The sequence below is a fragment of the Octodon degus genome, unplaced genomic scaffold (genome assembly GCF_000260255.1).
Source record: "Octodon degus isolate 3935 unplaced genomic scaffold, OctDeg1.0 scaffold00169, whole genome shotgun sequence".
Lineage (NCBI taxonomy): Eukaryota > Metazoa > Chordata > Mammalia > Rodentia > Octodontidae > Octodon > Octodon degus.
In genome coordinates this window covers 4984962-4998203 of record NW_004524745.1, presented here as the reverse complement: position 1 = coordinate 4998203, position 13242 = coordinate 4984962, and the positions used below count along the sequence as shown (strand labels likewise).

General features: G+C 36.5%; 1 protein-coding gene across 1 annotated transcript in view; it reads left to right on the top strand.

Moving 5' to 3' along the window:
* Nucleotides 1–422: 422 nt before the first annotated feature.
* Nucleotides 423–13242, top strand: part of Wdr36 (WD repeat domain 36) — a 40351-nt gene continuing 27531 nt past the window's right edge. Inside the window, exons 1-8 of the mRNA XM_004643278.3 lie at nt 423–688; nt 2794–2821; nt 4455–4555; nt 6681–6798; nt 8990–9122; nt 10537–10591; nt 12417–12549; nt 12773–12948. Coding sequence (XP_004643335.1) covers nt 527–688; nt 2794–2821; nt 4455–4555; nt 6681–6798; nt 8990–9122; nt 10537–10591; nt 12417–12549; nt 12773–12948 — 906 coding nt within the window. The 5' untranslated portion in view covers nt 423–526. The remainder of the gene's footprint in view (nt 689–2793; nt 2822–4454; nt 4556–6680; nt 6799–8989; nt 9123–10536; nt 10592–12416; nt 12550–12772; nt 12949–13242) is intronic.

The window sequence follows — 13242 nt, the reverse complement described above, 5'->3', positions numbered from 1 at the left end:
ACCAAAGCATAAGTACTATGAACTCCCACTACGCATTCCCTGACTTCAATCTTACTTCACCTAAACTCAGACTCCCATTTCCAATTATTTTAAAGTAAATCGTCATACATGTCGTCTGTTCAGATGTATCTTCAGAATATAAAGTTCTTTTAAAGCGCAATTACAATACTACCACACACCTAGAAAGTAACCATAATTTCTTAATATTATCAAATATCCTCTCGTCCCTTACAGAACGCTTATCAAGTTTCTTCCGGCAGGAAGGACCGAGCGGAAAGCGCAACTAACTAACACGTTCGATACTTTGACTGACGGAACCCAATATCGCCTTCTTGCGGGCTCCGTAGGGAGCTCTTTTCACGTTGCACTTGGGCCAGTCTGCGATGAAGCGATTGGCGGTGACTACCGGAAGTGCCTGCGAATCTCTAACTCGCGGAGAGTTTTTTTTTCTTTTCCCGAGACGTAGTGAAGGGCTGAAACGCGGTTTCCAACCTGAAGGGAGCTAAGGGTTGGGGCGGCGGCGGAGATGGAACGCGGCACGGAAGGCCGCACGGCCAGCGCGCTCTTCGCGGGGTTCCGGGCCTTGGGGCTGTTTAGCAATGATATCCCACACGTGGTGCGGTTCAGCGCGCTGAAGCGCCAGTTCTATGTAACGACCTGCGTGGGCAAGAGCTTCCACACCTATGACGTGAGTGGTTTCTCCTTCTCCCACTTCCCGAGAACCAGCCTCCCCCACTTCCCAGGGCTGTCCCGGGGCAATCCCGCGGCCGCCCGTCCTCTGCCGACGTTTTCCTTTCGCCCCCAGCCCTCCGCGCTGTCACGGCGTCCACGTGCGCGCCGCTGATGGTTCAGCTGGCGACGGGTTTCCGAGGCAGCCCGGGCAGGGGGAAAGTACTGCACCGTGCAGATCGCCGCGGTTAGTGGCACTGTGTTAATTGCTTAGTATTAGCCTTTCCCCGAAGATGTAAACACGAGGAATCAAGTTCCCTCGCTCTAAAGGCCTTGCAGCTGGAAGGCTTGCAAGCCATTTATATGGGTAGTTGATGACGCAAACTGCCTGGGAAATTTGAATCAAAATCTACCGGGAGAACTAGGGTGAGATTAAGATTTATGGCTTCACATTTGCGTATCAGGCACAGTGTCGTTACAAGCTTTGCAGCAGTTTCTAAGAGGTTACGTTATCTTGTAGCACTCCTAAGTAAAATAAAAAATAAAATTTCTTAGAAAAATTAAGGCGTTGGTCAAGACCTCCTACATGTTAATAGGTTTTGTTTTTCTTTTAACAGCATCCTGTTATTGAAATAGTCTCTTTGTTTTCTCCAAAAGAAAATTGGCAGTGAAAGTTAATATGCCAGTGTTAGTTAAGCACTTTTGGGGGGAAACACGCTGTAGAATTGTTTTCCTTGAAGAATTGTCAAAGTCAAATGGGTTATTAGAAGAGCAGGGAGTTGGGAGGCAGTTGAGTTACTGTGAGAGGAAAGTGAGAGTAGGGAGAGGTGAAGAGCAATTGGATTTCTGGAAGTCTGAATGAGTGACATTGTTCATGTGGGCGTATTTGCTGGTTCAACCATTCACCACGTTGTTCCTTGCTAGCAGACATCTGGATTTGCTAGCTTTATTCCAGAGACATAACTTCTCTTAATTTTTTTGCTTTAAAAAGTTCTTGAATCTTTGGTATGACATCTCTTCTGATACTCAGCTGTACACAAACACATTTTGCCCTTGCTTTTTCCAAAGAAATTCAGGGGTTAGGAGAGTAGCATATTTATATAAAAGTATCACTATTTACTTACCTCTACATTGAAAGTTAACATAAAAAATGGTTTTTAGGAATTAACATTGATGATACACTTTTAAATTTACTGTTAGCATGACATCATGGCATACAAACAATTATTGCCTAAGGACTCTATATACTAATACCAACCAATCATTTTATGTCTGACATTGAAAATAATATGGGAGAAAAAGTGACATTGATGAGGTCAAATTACTGATTTGGTCTATAAGTGCTCTGCCTTATGGCCATGGCTATTGTACTGTGTAGAGCCAGATTTCCTACAGATTAGGTTTTTGTACAGATAAATTAGCCAACTTGTAGAGAGGTGACAGTGGTGGTTATAGCAGCTGCCATTTCCTGAGCATTTACGATATGACTGGTTCCATTCTATTTTACACACATTTATAATCCCATTGAATTTTCATAGTTACATAAACTACATAGCTGTTTTAATCCCTGTTTTACAGATGAGGGATTTAAAGAAAAGGAAGTTGAGTAACTTCCTTAGGGTTGCATAGTTTGAATAATACATACATACTGGAATCAGCAAATTATAATCTGCAAGCCATTCTAGCCCATTATATTTATATGACCCAGGAGTTATGAATGATTTTGATATTTTTGTGAAGATTGGGAGAATCAATATTACACAGCATGAAAACAATACAATTTTAGTGTCTGTAGATAAAAGTTGATTACAATACACTTGTACATTTATTTATTTTATGCATCTGCTTTCATGTAACAATGATAGGGTTGAATAGTTGTGAAAGACAAGTTGACCCACATAGCCTAAAATATTTGTTCTTTGCCCCTTACAGAAACTGTTTCCAACACTACTTGATAAAATTGTTGAAAATATAAATTTTCCTAATGAGTATTAGGGTCAGTGAGTTTTTTTGGAAGGTCAAAGGAGACAGTTTATGTATGAGCTTATACCTTAATCTTCAGGCATTATGTTATTAAACTGTTTTTGTTGATGAGAACTTACTTTTTTTTCTTTTTGTAAACAGGTTCAGAAACTTAGTCTGGTTGCAATAAGTAAGTGTGAATTTTGTTTTGAATTTATGTGTATTTACTATCTTCACTTTTTTATTGTAACATAGGAGAACATAAGCCCGAAGAGCAAAAACAAAAGTCCAGGACAGGGTCTTCAGATTGTATTTCAGTTTCACAGTATTGACTTGGAAAAGTACAACCTAGTTCTTTTTTAGGATGTCCTTCATCTGAATTTTTCTGGTGCTTCCTTATAATTAGATTCAGAACATGTGTATACTTTAGCAGGAATAACAAAGAAATGATGCTAGCTTGTCATTGAATTATATCAAGAGACACAAGTAGTTGGTTTATTCTGTTCCTGATAGTGATAACTTTGATAGTTTCATTAAAGTGACGTCTGTCAAGTGGCACCATTTTATAGTTGCTGTATTGTCTGATATAGTTCATAAGTCTCTTGTAAGATGCATTGAGATTATATAAATATCCTGTTACCCTTCAAAGTTTCTTTTGCTGCTCTTAGCATGTAGTGATGATTCTTTCCTGAATCAGTGATTAGTATGATGATTACTAAATAGTAACTTTTGTTTTTAGCATTCCTTCTCATGTGGAGAGTCTTATATTTGGTTATTTTTTTCCAGTGGGATGGAAATTTATTTTTTTGTACTATTTAGTAAGATAAAGGACTTGCCAAAGCTAAGAGGTAACTAGTTTTACCTTTACAGATGAGGCTTTGAGAGAAGTACAGGAAATTTATAAGGAATCAAGGAATCTATTGTGTATGTCTGATAAATTAATGTTTTTCTTAAAAGATTAGAAGGCAGGAGCTGGAGAGGTAGCTCGCTGGTCTAAGCAACTGCCTGGCAAGCGCAGGGACCCATGTTCAATCCCCAGTACCGCATGAGCCCCAGAACCCTGGGCCTGCTGTGCAGGCCATTGAAACCTGGCATGGTGGCACACGCCTGTAATAACCAGCACTGGGGAGGTTGAGACAGGAGGATCACTACAAGAGTATGAGCAGCATAGCAAGACTGTATCAAATAAATGATTTTTAAAAAGATTAGGAGGCAGATTTATAATGTAAGTAAAATAAAAAAGTGAGTGATAAACCTATGAAAGTATTATGGAAACTAAATCTGAACATGAAATATGCTGTATAAAAACACTTAAGACCATCCTCTACTACTAACCACCTATCTCCAACAGAAAAGGACAGTTTGTCATATTAGTGAGAGAAATGAAATTATATCCTATGAGAAATGACTAGAAATGATAGGCATATTTACCTTGGAGAAGACTGAGTGAAAACCATGTGTCTTTAATTACTTTAAGAGTCAAGATGTAGAATACCATATGAAATTTCTTTTGAGTTGGTCCAAAGGGTAGAGGTGAATCGAGGTCTTGATTTACTTTTAAATTTTATGTGGAGTTATTGGTGAACTTTATGTTCTTAAAGAGTCACATGAAGACTGCATGCTCATCTCCAAATACTTCCGAAAGGTTTTTGTTTCTTCAAAATTGTATACATCTACAAATCCTCCACATGTATAATATTGAAGTGAAAGCTCTAGCTTTCATTATTATTAAAGTCCATATTTTCATGTTGTGACCATGAAAGTGCATAACATTTCTGTTTCTTTCAAGGTCTTTACAAACTCTTGTTTTACACTTTTTCTAGGTAATTCTGTTCCACAGGATATCTGCTGTATGGCAGCTGATGGAAGGCTAGTCTTTGCTGCTTATGGGAATGTTTTCTCTGCATTTGCTCGTAATAAGGAGGTTTGTATCACTGAACTATGATTTTTTTTGTAGATATTTTTTATTTTTTATATTTTTTTTGCCTCTTTTTAAACTTTAGTACAAATCTTCTCATTGAACTAAGAGAAAATAGCTGCATATATATCCTATTTTTGTATATACAGGTGTGTATATACATATATATATATATATATATATATGTATTTTCCCCCCACTACATAATGGTCCTTCCTTTATAGTCTCCTTTTTAGTTTAGTTTTGTCAGGGATGGGTATTCCATTGTCATTCAAATATTGTAGGTGTGTGAATTCAGCAAAATAATCCAATATAGTCCAGTAGTTCATAATAGTAGTGGGTTATCCACGGAACTGGAAAAGTCAGAAGTTGTTGACTTTAATCCTTTTATGACTCAGCATATTAATATGGCTTTACTTTTGTACCTCATGTTTATACCTTTATGCTGGGTGGTTAAGACCAAGATAAAGCAAGACCCATTTAAAAAAATGTAACTTTTGTATTGGACAAGGTCAGTCAAATCCCCTCAGATTTACCCTGGAACCATGTATAGCAGTTTGTAGATCCTTTGTCAGTGTCAGCGATGTGGATGAGTCACAGCCATTGCTTGACCAGTTTGCTCTCTGAAAGCCTGAGAGACTGTTTTCTCTAGGTGACTCTCCTTAGGCCCACTATATATTGTCAAACACTTTCCTCTGTGGCCCTATAATCTCTTTGAACAGATAACTGCACCGAGGATAGCAATATGTAATACTAGGGCTATGCTTGGAATCCCTGTCATTCTGGTCTTCTAAATGCATACTGCATCTAATCTCATGTCAATTATTGCTGTACTCTCTCTCTCAAGTAAATGTCTGTTTAAAAAAAATGGTAATAAAGAAAACAAGACAAAAAAATGTCATAGGACTGTCCTGCTACAATGTTGTATATGGTTAGATTTCTAAATTTCTGTGTAAAAATGTGTAATTGCTTATTTTTATCACATTTTATAGGGATTTAAAGTTTAGTATATCAACAGTTGTTGGAAAATACCTGTTTCATGTTATGTCTAAGGCATTTGATATTCAGACAGATAGTGATGTTAAGCTCAGCTGCCTATGTTATAGGGTAATACTATCATTAAGCTTCTCTTCTGGAGAATTAACAACTTAAGTTTGTAGACCAAAAAATTTGAGAAAAGGCAGGGCTACAAAGATAGCCAATATTTTGGCCCTGGCCAATAAAGGTCAGTGAGGACTCAGGACATAAGAGAACCTTTACTGAAATATCCTGTAACTCAGTGGTTTCCCAAATTTTTTGTTCAAGGAGATTATGAATTATACGATCTTGAACAGGTTTTCTTCCTAATTTTTACTCAGTTTTTTGGAGGAAAAAATTGACTTCACCTATATATGTATATATACACTTACACTTGCACGCATGCATTATATGAAGAGACTTCATGAGTATACTGTATGTACAGGATGAGTCATGGCCATTGCTTGATCAATTTGCTCTCTGGGAAAGCCTGAGAGAATGTCAGGACTAGGGGAACAGTAGGATTAGGGGAGCCTCAGTGGCTGTCAACTGTGGGGAACTGTTAAGCACCCATGGCACTAATGGATAAAGGAAAAGAAATTGTGTTTTTACAGCATGATGAGAACTGAATCCATGGAAGATGGATATAGTTATGGAGAATCAACTACTGGTAGGGTATCCTGTGTCAAAGCAGAAATATAGGAGAAGCACTCCACATCCCCCTCCCATCCATCTGGAGGCTAGCTGGTAACAGAATTTGTAGAGGTCAGCCTTCTAGAACATGCCATTTCTTTCTGGTGCAGGGAGTTACATTGGTTGAACTGGGTAAGGAACCTATGTGTATGTATATGCCTCTTGCCTAACCTCAGTAGGGGTGCCGCACCCTTAGAGGTCAATCTAAGGACTAACATATCTCTGTGGTAATTAGTCTATGCCTTACTTCCTTATTACTGCTCTTTCTGAGGCAGCAAAGAATATGCCTGGGCTCCTTGCTATTTAGACTACATTTCTTAACATGAACATTTTTAGGAGTAGCATGCTTTCTGGATAATGTAACTAGTACTATATGGTACATGAGTAATAATATGGAATTCTCTTAAACTTTGACTTGTAGGTAGTACATACCTTTAAGGGTCATAAGGCAGAAATCCAACTTTTGCAACCCTTTGGGGATCACATTATCTCTGTTGATACTGACAGTATTCTTATTATTTGGCACATATATTCAGAAGGTAAGAGTTAACCAACTTATTTTCTTTCCTTTGGATAGTATATGTAAAATTAAAAGTAAAAGATGTAGCAAATACAATTTGTATGCCAGAGGTTTCACATGTAAGCCATTAAAAAGGAAGAAAAAATATTCTATGTTACATGTAACCTGTGTAGTGTGTTCATCTCAACTAGAACATTTTTTTTTTCCATTTTCCTTTATTGTTCTCCAAGATTTTTTTTTTTTTTTTTCTCTGTGGAATGAATTTTTTTTGTCTTTTTTTGAGACAGGATCTCACTTTGTAGTATAGTTTGGCCTTGAACTCTTAAATAGCCTACGCTGGTTTTGATCCTCCTGCCTCAGCCTCCTGAATGCTGGGGTATAGGCATGGGCCACCACATCTAACATTTGAAATGAATTTTGATACATGTTCATACTGTTGTAATCTTGAGTATTTTCAAGTTCTAGTAAAGGGAGATTATAATAGTGAACTTGAAGATACTGTAATCTAAAGGAAAACATGTATCCTTTTTGAAATGATACAAAGATTGTATTTTCAAAGATTAGGACTAATCTCCAGCTTTCTTTACTAAAATACTGGAGGTCCATCATGAATTAAATCTTTTAAGTTCTTTTTTTCCCCCCAGGTATCAGGGATCAAACTTAACGTTGTGCTTGCCAGGCAGGCACTTTTAAGTTCTTTAATCTGTTTACATTTTTAGTTGAAATTATTGCTTTATTATCTGTTGTTCAATGTATGTTTATTTTTAGTAAATTATTTATAGTTTTAATTGAAATTAATCACTTTGTTCAACATAGTATGTTTGTTTTTAGCAAACATCCTAGAGCAATGATGGCAAACTTTTTAGAACTTTCATTGATACAAACAGCCTGCTGTGGCACATGTGCCACAGGTTTCCAACCACTGTCCCAGAGATTATCCTTAAAGGAGTCAATCTATGGTTTTATTCAAATTAAGAACCCCTCCTCCCCCTTGTTTTGTTTTGCTTTGGTTTTTCTCAAGTAGGGAGATTAGAATTCTAGAATTATTCTCTATGAAGATGAATGTTAAAAGGCTGAATGCTGCTGGAGCTGTACCTCGTTGGTAGAGTGCTTGCTTAGCATGCACAAGGTCTGGGGTTAATCCCCAGTACTGTTCTGTTTTTGGTTGGTTTGGTTTGGTTTGGTTTTTGCCTTTATAAGGGTACAAGATCATACTGTAAGACCCAGCAGCTTCTGTTGAGTGTGAATGCGTTTTTCCTACTGTTAACAGTATGCTGTTTTGTAAGAGTTTTAAGAAGTTTTTTATTTTTTAGGAAATTATTACTGTACTTGCTGTGCCACTCCCTACTTCATAGTTCTGTTCCTGTCCTCTATTAGAGATTCTTCTATGGAAATGTATGAGAAGCGCCATTCGTGGTTACACTGAGATTTGGCTCTTAACTTTTTATGGCTTCGAATGGCTCACCAAGTTTTCCAGATACTTGGCTCTTGACAGAGCATTCACTCACTCATGTGTCTTAATTGTGAGATTATTAATGCTGATCCCAAGGGTCATGTTTTATCCTTATTTTTCTTTTCTGTGAAGCAATTTAAGGCCACCCAGATAGCTCAGCAGACTAAAGTGCCTGATTAGACAGGTGCAGGGACCAGAGTTCAGTCCTGGTGTGCCTTGCCTGCCCCACCCCCAGGGCTCACTGAGAAGGCAAATGAGACTGGGAGTGGTGGCAAGTGCCTGTAATCCCAGCGCTTGGGAGACTGAAAACAGGAGGATCACTGTGAGTCTGATCTGTGTAGTGAGACCCTGCTGACCCTGTGCTAAACATGTAAAAAAAAAAAAGAACTTTATAATTTTTGACAGTCGTAAATTACATTTAAAGGTGTTTCCCATCATATCTGTTTCTTAAGGAATATTGATAGGTTATGTTATAAATATTTGCTTTCTATTAACATATGATTCTCTTACATGATACACTTTTTTTTTTTTTTTCCAGTACTGGGGATCAAACTTGGGACCTTGTGCATGCCGGTCAGGCGCTTATGCCATTGAGCTGTCTGCCCAGCCCCATGATCCACTTTTTATTTTTGATATAGGTGCTGGTGAAACAAGCATTCTTATGTGATATACATATAAGTGATAAGCATATAAGTATATTAAACATTTTAAACTATTTTGTAAAAATAATTATTTGTTATAACTTTCACTTTTGTAGAGGAATACCTACAGTTGACATTTGATAAATCAGTTTTCAAAATTTCTACAATTTTGCATCCAAGTACCTATTTGAATAAAATACTTCTGGGCAGTGAACAAGGAAGCCTGCAGTTGTGGAATGTTAAATCAAAGTAAGCACTGTATTTAAAAAATAACATTGGAAGTTCTTACCTTGTCCTTACCTATCCTTCCTGAAACATTCTTAAGTCTCAATTCTCCCTGCCCTTCTATGTTTATTTGGAGCCTATCAATAAATGTGGCTGGTTTTAAAATTGTTCCTTATGGTATCACCTATTCAAAAACTAGCATGTGGTGTTGGCACATGATAGGCAGCTTTAAAAGTACTAAAAAGTGTTCATTAATGGCCCATTAACTGGAAAGAATCTGTATAGCTGTAGAAAAGACTGTTGTAAGAGAATGTTAAAAGACTGTCATTGGACAGCATCTGATTTTTGATGAACTAAAAAGGAAAGAGCTAATAAAGCAGATAAGCAATAATTTAGTGTTTGCATTTAAAAATAGTGTTTTGGGAAAATACCCTTCATCATAAACTATCAAACTATAAACTATGATAAATATCTGCTAGTGTTTTTGATGTAGATCATGTAGCATTAAATATTTGACTGCTCAAATTTCTTTTCCAAAAGTCTTACAAATTCAAAAAGAAAACTTTTAATGTTTATTTAAATTCCTAGTGTTGAATCACTCATTTCAGCTTATTTCAACAAATGCCATTGACTGCGTACTGTATGCCAGACTCAGGGATATCTACTGTAACTTAAAGTTATTTATTTAGGTTATTCATCTTTGTTATAATTAATCCACTGTAAAAGTTTTGAGTAATCTGGCCCCATTTGCAAAATTTAATATAGGGCCTGGTACTCTATTATTGCTGATTATTATTTTACTGATTGTAGATATCTCTGCTCCATACACTTATAATTTATCATTTGTATTTGAATCTGAACCAGTAAACTCACTATTGTCAAAGTCATTCATGTAACACACAAGTACTATTTTGTTGAAGGATGATATGCTGTATTTGCTTTGGTATTGATGTTTCTAGAAAAATATTACAGGAAATAATGAGATCTGCCTATAGTCCAAGACTTTTTTATTATGGTATAAATAAAATGGTATTTTTATTCATGTAATTTTTCTTCTACTTGAATAATTTTGGGGGATTGCTGTCAGGAATCAAACTTAGGACCTTGTACTTGGCAGGCAAGATCTGTGCCTCTGGCCTATATCACTGACAGTTTTTTTTAAAGAGGTACTATAGGGTAGCAATTTGTAGCCTCGTATCTGGAATGTGTCTGGATCCTATTACTTGTGTAACATTAGCTTGTTTTGTTCAGCTTTCTCAGTTCCATTTTCTGGAAAATAAGGGTAATATTTACCTTATGGAATAATTTTGAGTATTACATTAGTTAATACATGTTTTATGATACTATGTGATGGAGCAACTTTTCTTACTTCACTTTTTAATATATATTTTTGTTTTCCCTTTAAAAAAAAATATATCAACTATTTTTCTTCTTGTAGTAAACTTCTGTATACATTTCCAGGATGGAAAGTTGGAGTTACAGCTCTTCAGCAGGTTAGTAATTTTCTGTTAAAGAAGAAGGTAAGTAGTGGAGTATTTTAAGTTCAGGGATCAGCATATTTTTAGAGCTAAAGGCAAACTAAAAATATAACTTGGTTTAATTACTTAGCAATTATACTGAGAAAATAGAACTTGGGAAGTGCAATTGAAAACAAAGAATGATACCTCTGCCTACAAAATTTTTTGGAATCTTCTGTGCTTAGAATTGTGCCCTACACCTGTGGTAGCTGTGAAACTTTGCTTATGAATTGTTTTTCAAGCATGTAATTTAGTACTTCATGACTTTAGTAATGCAATTAAAACTATAGGTCATACAGAGAAATTTGTCAGGAAATTGAGATTTGGAACTTGAAATAATTGGGCCCAAAATATTAATGTTTATTCAATGGTAGACTCTTTGGGAAATAACTTTTTTTGTTTTTTAGTCAGTAAAATATGTATGAATGAAAGAATGCCGATAGAAAACGTGATGTAGCTGTTGGTGATATACAGCCATTATCCCTTATTTTTTCTGAATATCCATTGCCTACACCTAAATGATTTATTTGCATTCCCTCATTTCCTCTCACTGCCATCAACCTTGCTGTATTTTTGCCTTATCAAAAAGAACTTAATAGGATGATTTTGTCCTTTGAAGGTGAGTCATCATTGATTTTAGGGTCTTTAACTTCTACATAGGGTCTCACATAAAATAGGCATTTGGTGTCAGAATAGTGAAAATTTTTTTACCTGATTGTCTTCAAATTATATTGGACACTCATCTTTGTTAAAATAGAGAAATTCATAATAGAGCCTATGTGTTAAACCATGGTAGTTATAGCACCACTATCATGGAACATTAGTGCTAGAAGAAACTAGTTGTGCAACCTTTTTAACTTTCAGCATATTTTGCAGGTTTGTCCTATATGCCTTGAATAAACATTCACTTATTTTGTGATTGACCCCTTACAGCAAGTCTATATATTTTCTGTTACTGGTCTCTTATTTTTCATCCAGTCAGTGATCTGTAATGATTTCACACATAAACTTCCTTTTTTTTTTTTGTTTTTGCGGAACCAGGGATTGAACTCAGGCCCTTGCGCTTGCCTTATTCTACTGAGCCATCTTCCCAGCCCCATAAACCTCCTTTTTTGTGTGACTGTTTTGTTGCCAAGTCAGCTTTATTTGTAGGTTGGGAGATGTTGAGTGGCAGAATTGTAGCTGGGAAGCAATTGGAAAAGTCATTCTGAAATGCGTCCTTGTTGAGTAGCAGTTAAAGTATGCTAGAATAGTCATAGTTATGGAGCTTTTTGAGGGTTGTTTTTTTTGTTTGTTTGTTTGTTTTTTCAATTTTTTTTTATTTTAGGGAAGGGTCTACAGGGTGTCACTATTAGATCGTAGTGATCTGCCTGTTTACAGCCTCCCAAGAGCTGGGATTATGGGCATGCACTACCACGCCCAGTCTCAATCACAATCTCAGCTGCCCCAGGGGTGGGGCCAGCATGGCTGACCCAGGGATCAAACCCCCAGCCCATGCGCCTGCTTATAGGCACTTTAATCCACTGAACTATTTGGCCGGCCCAAAAGTTGAGGGAGTTTTTTTTTTTTTTGGCTGGCTCAGGCTGCCTTAAGGGCAGGTCTGGTAAGGCATGTGGAGCTGGGGATCAAACCTCAGTATCTTGCCACTGAGCTATTTGGCCAGCCCAGTTGTGAAGCTTTTTGTTACTTTTAAGAAGATGTTTTGCTTCTTTTGATAATACATAAGTGATAGTGCATATCATCAAGATTATTAAAGCTTTGTTGCTTAAGAAAATAAAAACCTGAGTAATTTAATTTTCAGGCACCAGCTGTGGATGTTGTTGCCGTTGGTCTTATGTCAGGTCAGGTCATCATTCACAACATTAAATTTGATGAAACACTAATGAAGTTTCATCAAGACTGGGGACCCATTACTTCAATTTCATTTCGCACAGGTAACTATAAAAGTTAAGAATAATTGAAATGCTTTAAACTTCATGAAAATCTTACCAGATACTTTCTTGTAGTTTAATAGAAGTTAATAAAATACTGTAGGTGAAGGAACATGGAACAGTTATTGGTAGTATTTTCTAACTTTATTATAAATTAAAAGAGGGGATTATCAGGTATAGTTGTTTGTAAGTATGTTTTTCTTACCCTGTTTTATTTTAATAACAGATGGTCATCCAATAATGGCTGCTGGAAGCCCATGTGGCCATATTGGACTCTGGGATCTAGAAGATAAAAAATTGATCAATCAGATGAGAAATGCACATTCTACAGCAATTGCTGGGCTGACTTTTCTCCACAGAGAGCCACTTCTCATCACAAATGGTGCTGATAACGCTGTCAGGGTATTACAATTATTTTTGTTCCTTTCCTAGCTCATTTGTGCTGCACTTTGGTTATTATAAGTCTGCTTTTTTTTTTTTTTTTTGTCCACTTTTTCTTTAATGCAGAAAAAACCCTATTTATTCATAAATTACAAAATACACAAATATTCATTACACAAAACAGCACATTGCTCAGTACCTGGGAGATTGAGGAAGGAGGATCACAGTGAGTTTGAAGCTAGCCTGGGCTACAAAGCGAGACCCTGTCTTTTTTTTTTTTTTTTTATTGAGAAATAAATATGAATGAGACAGTTT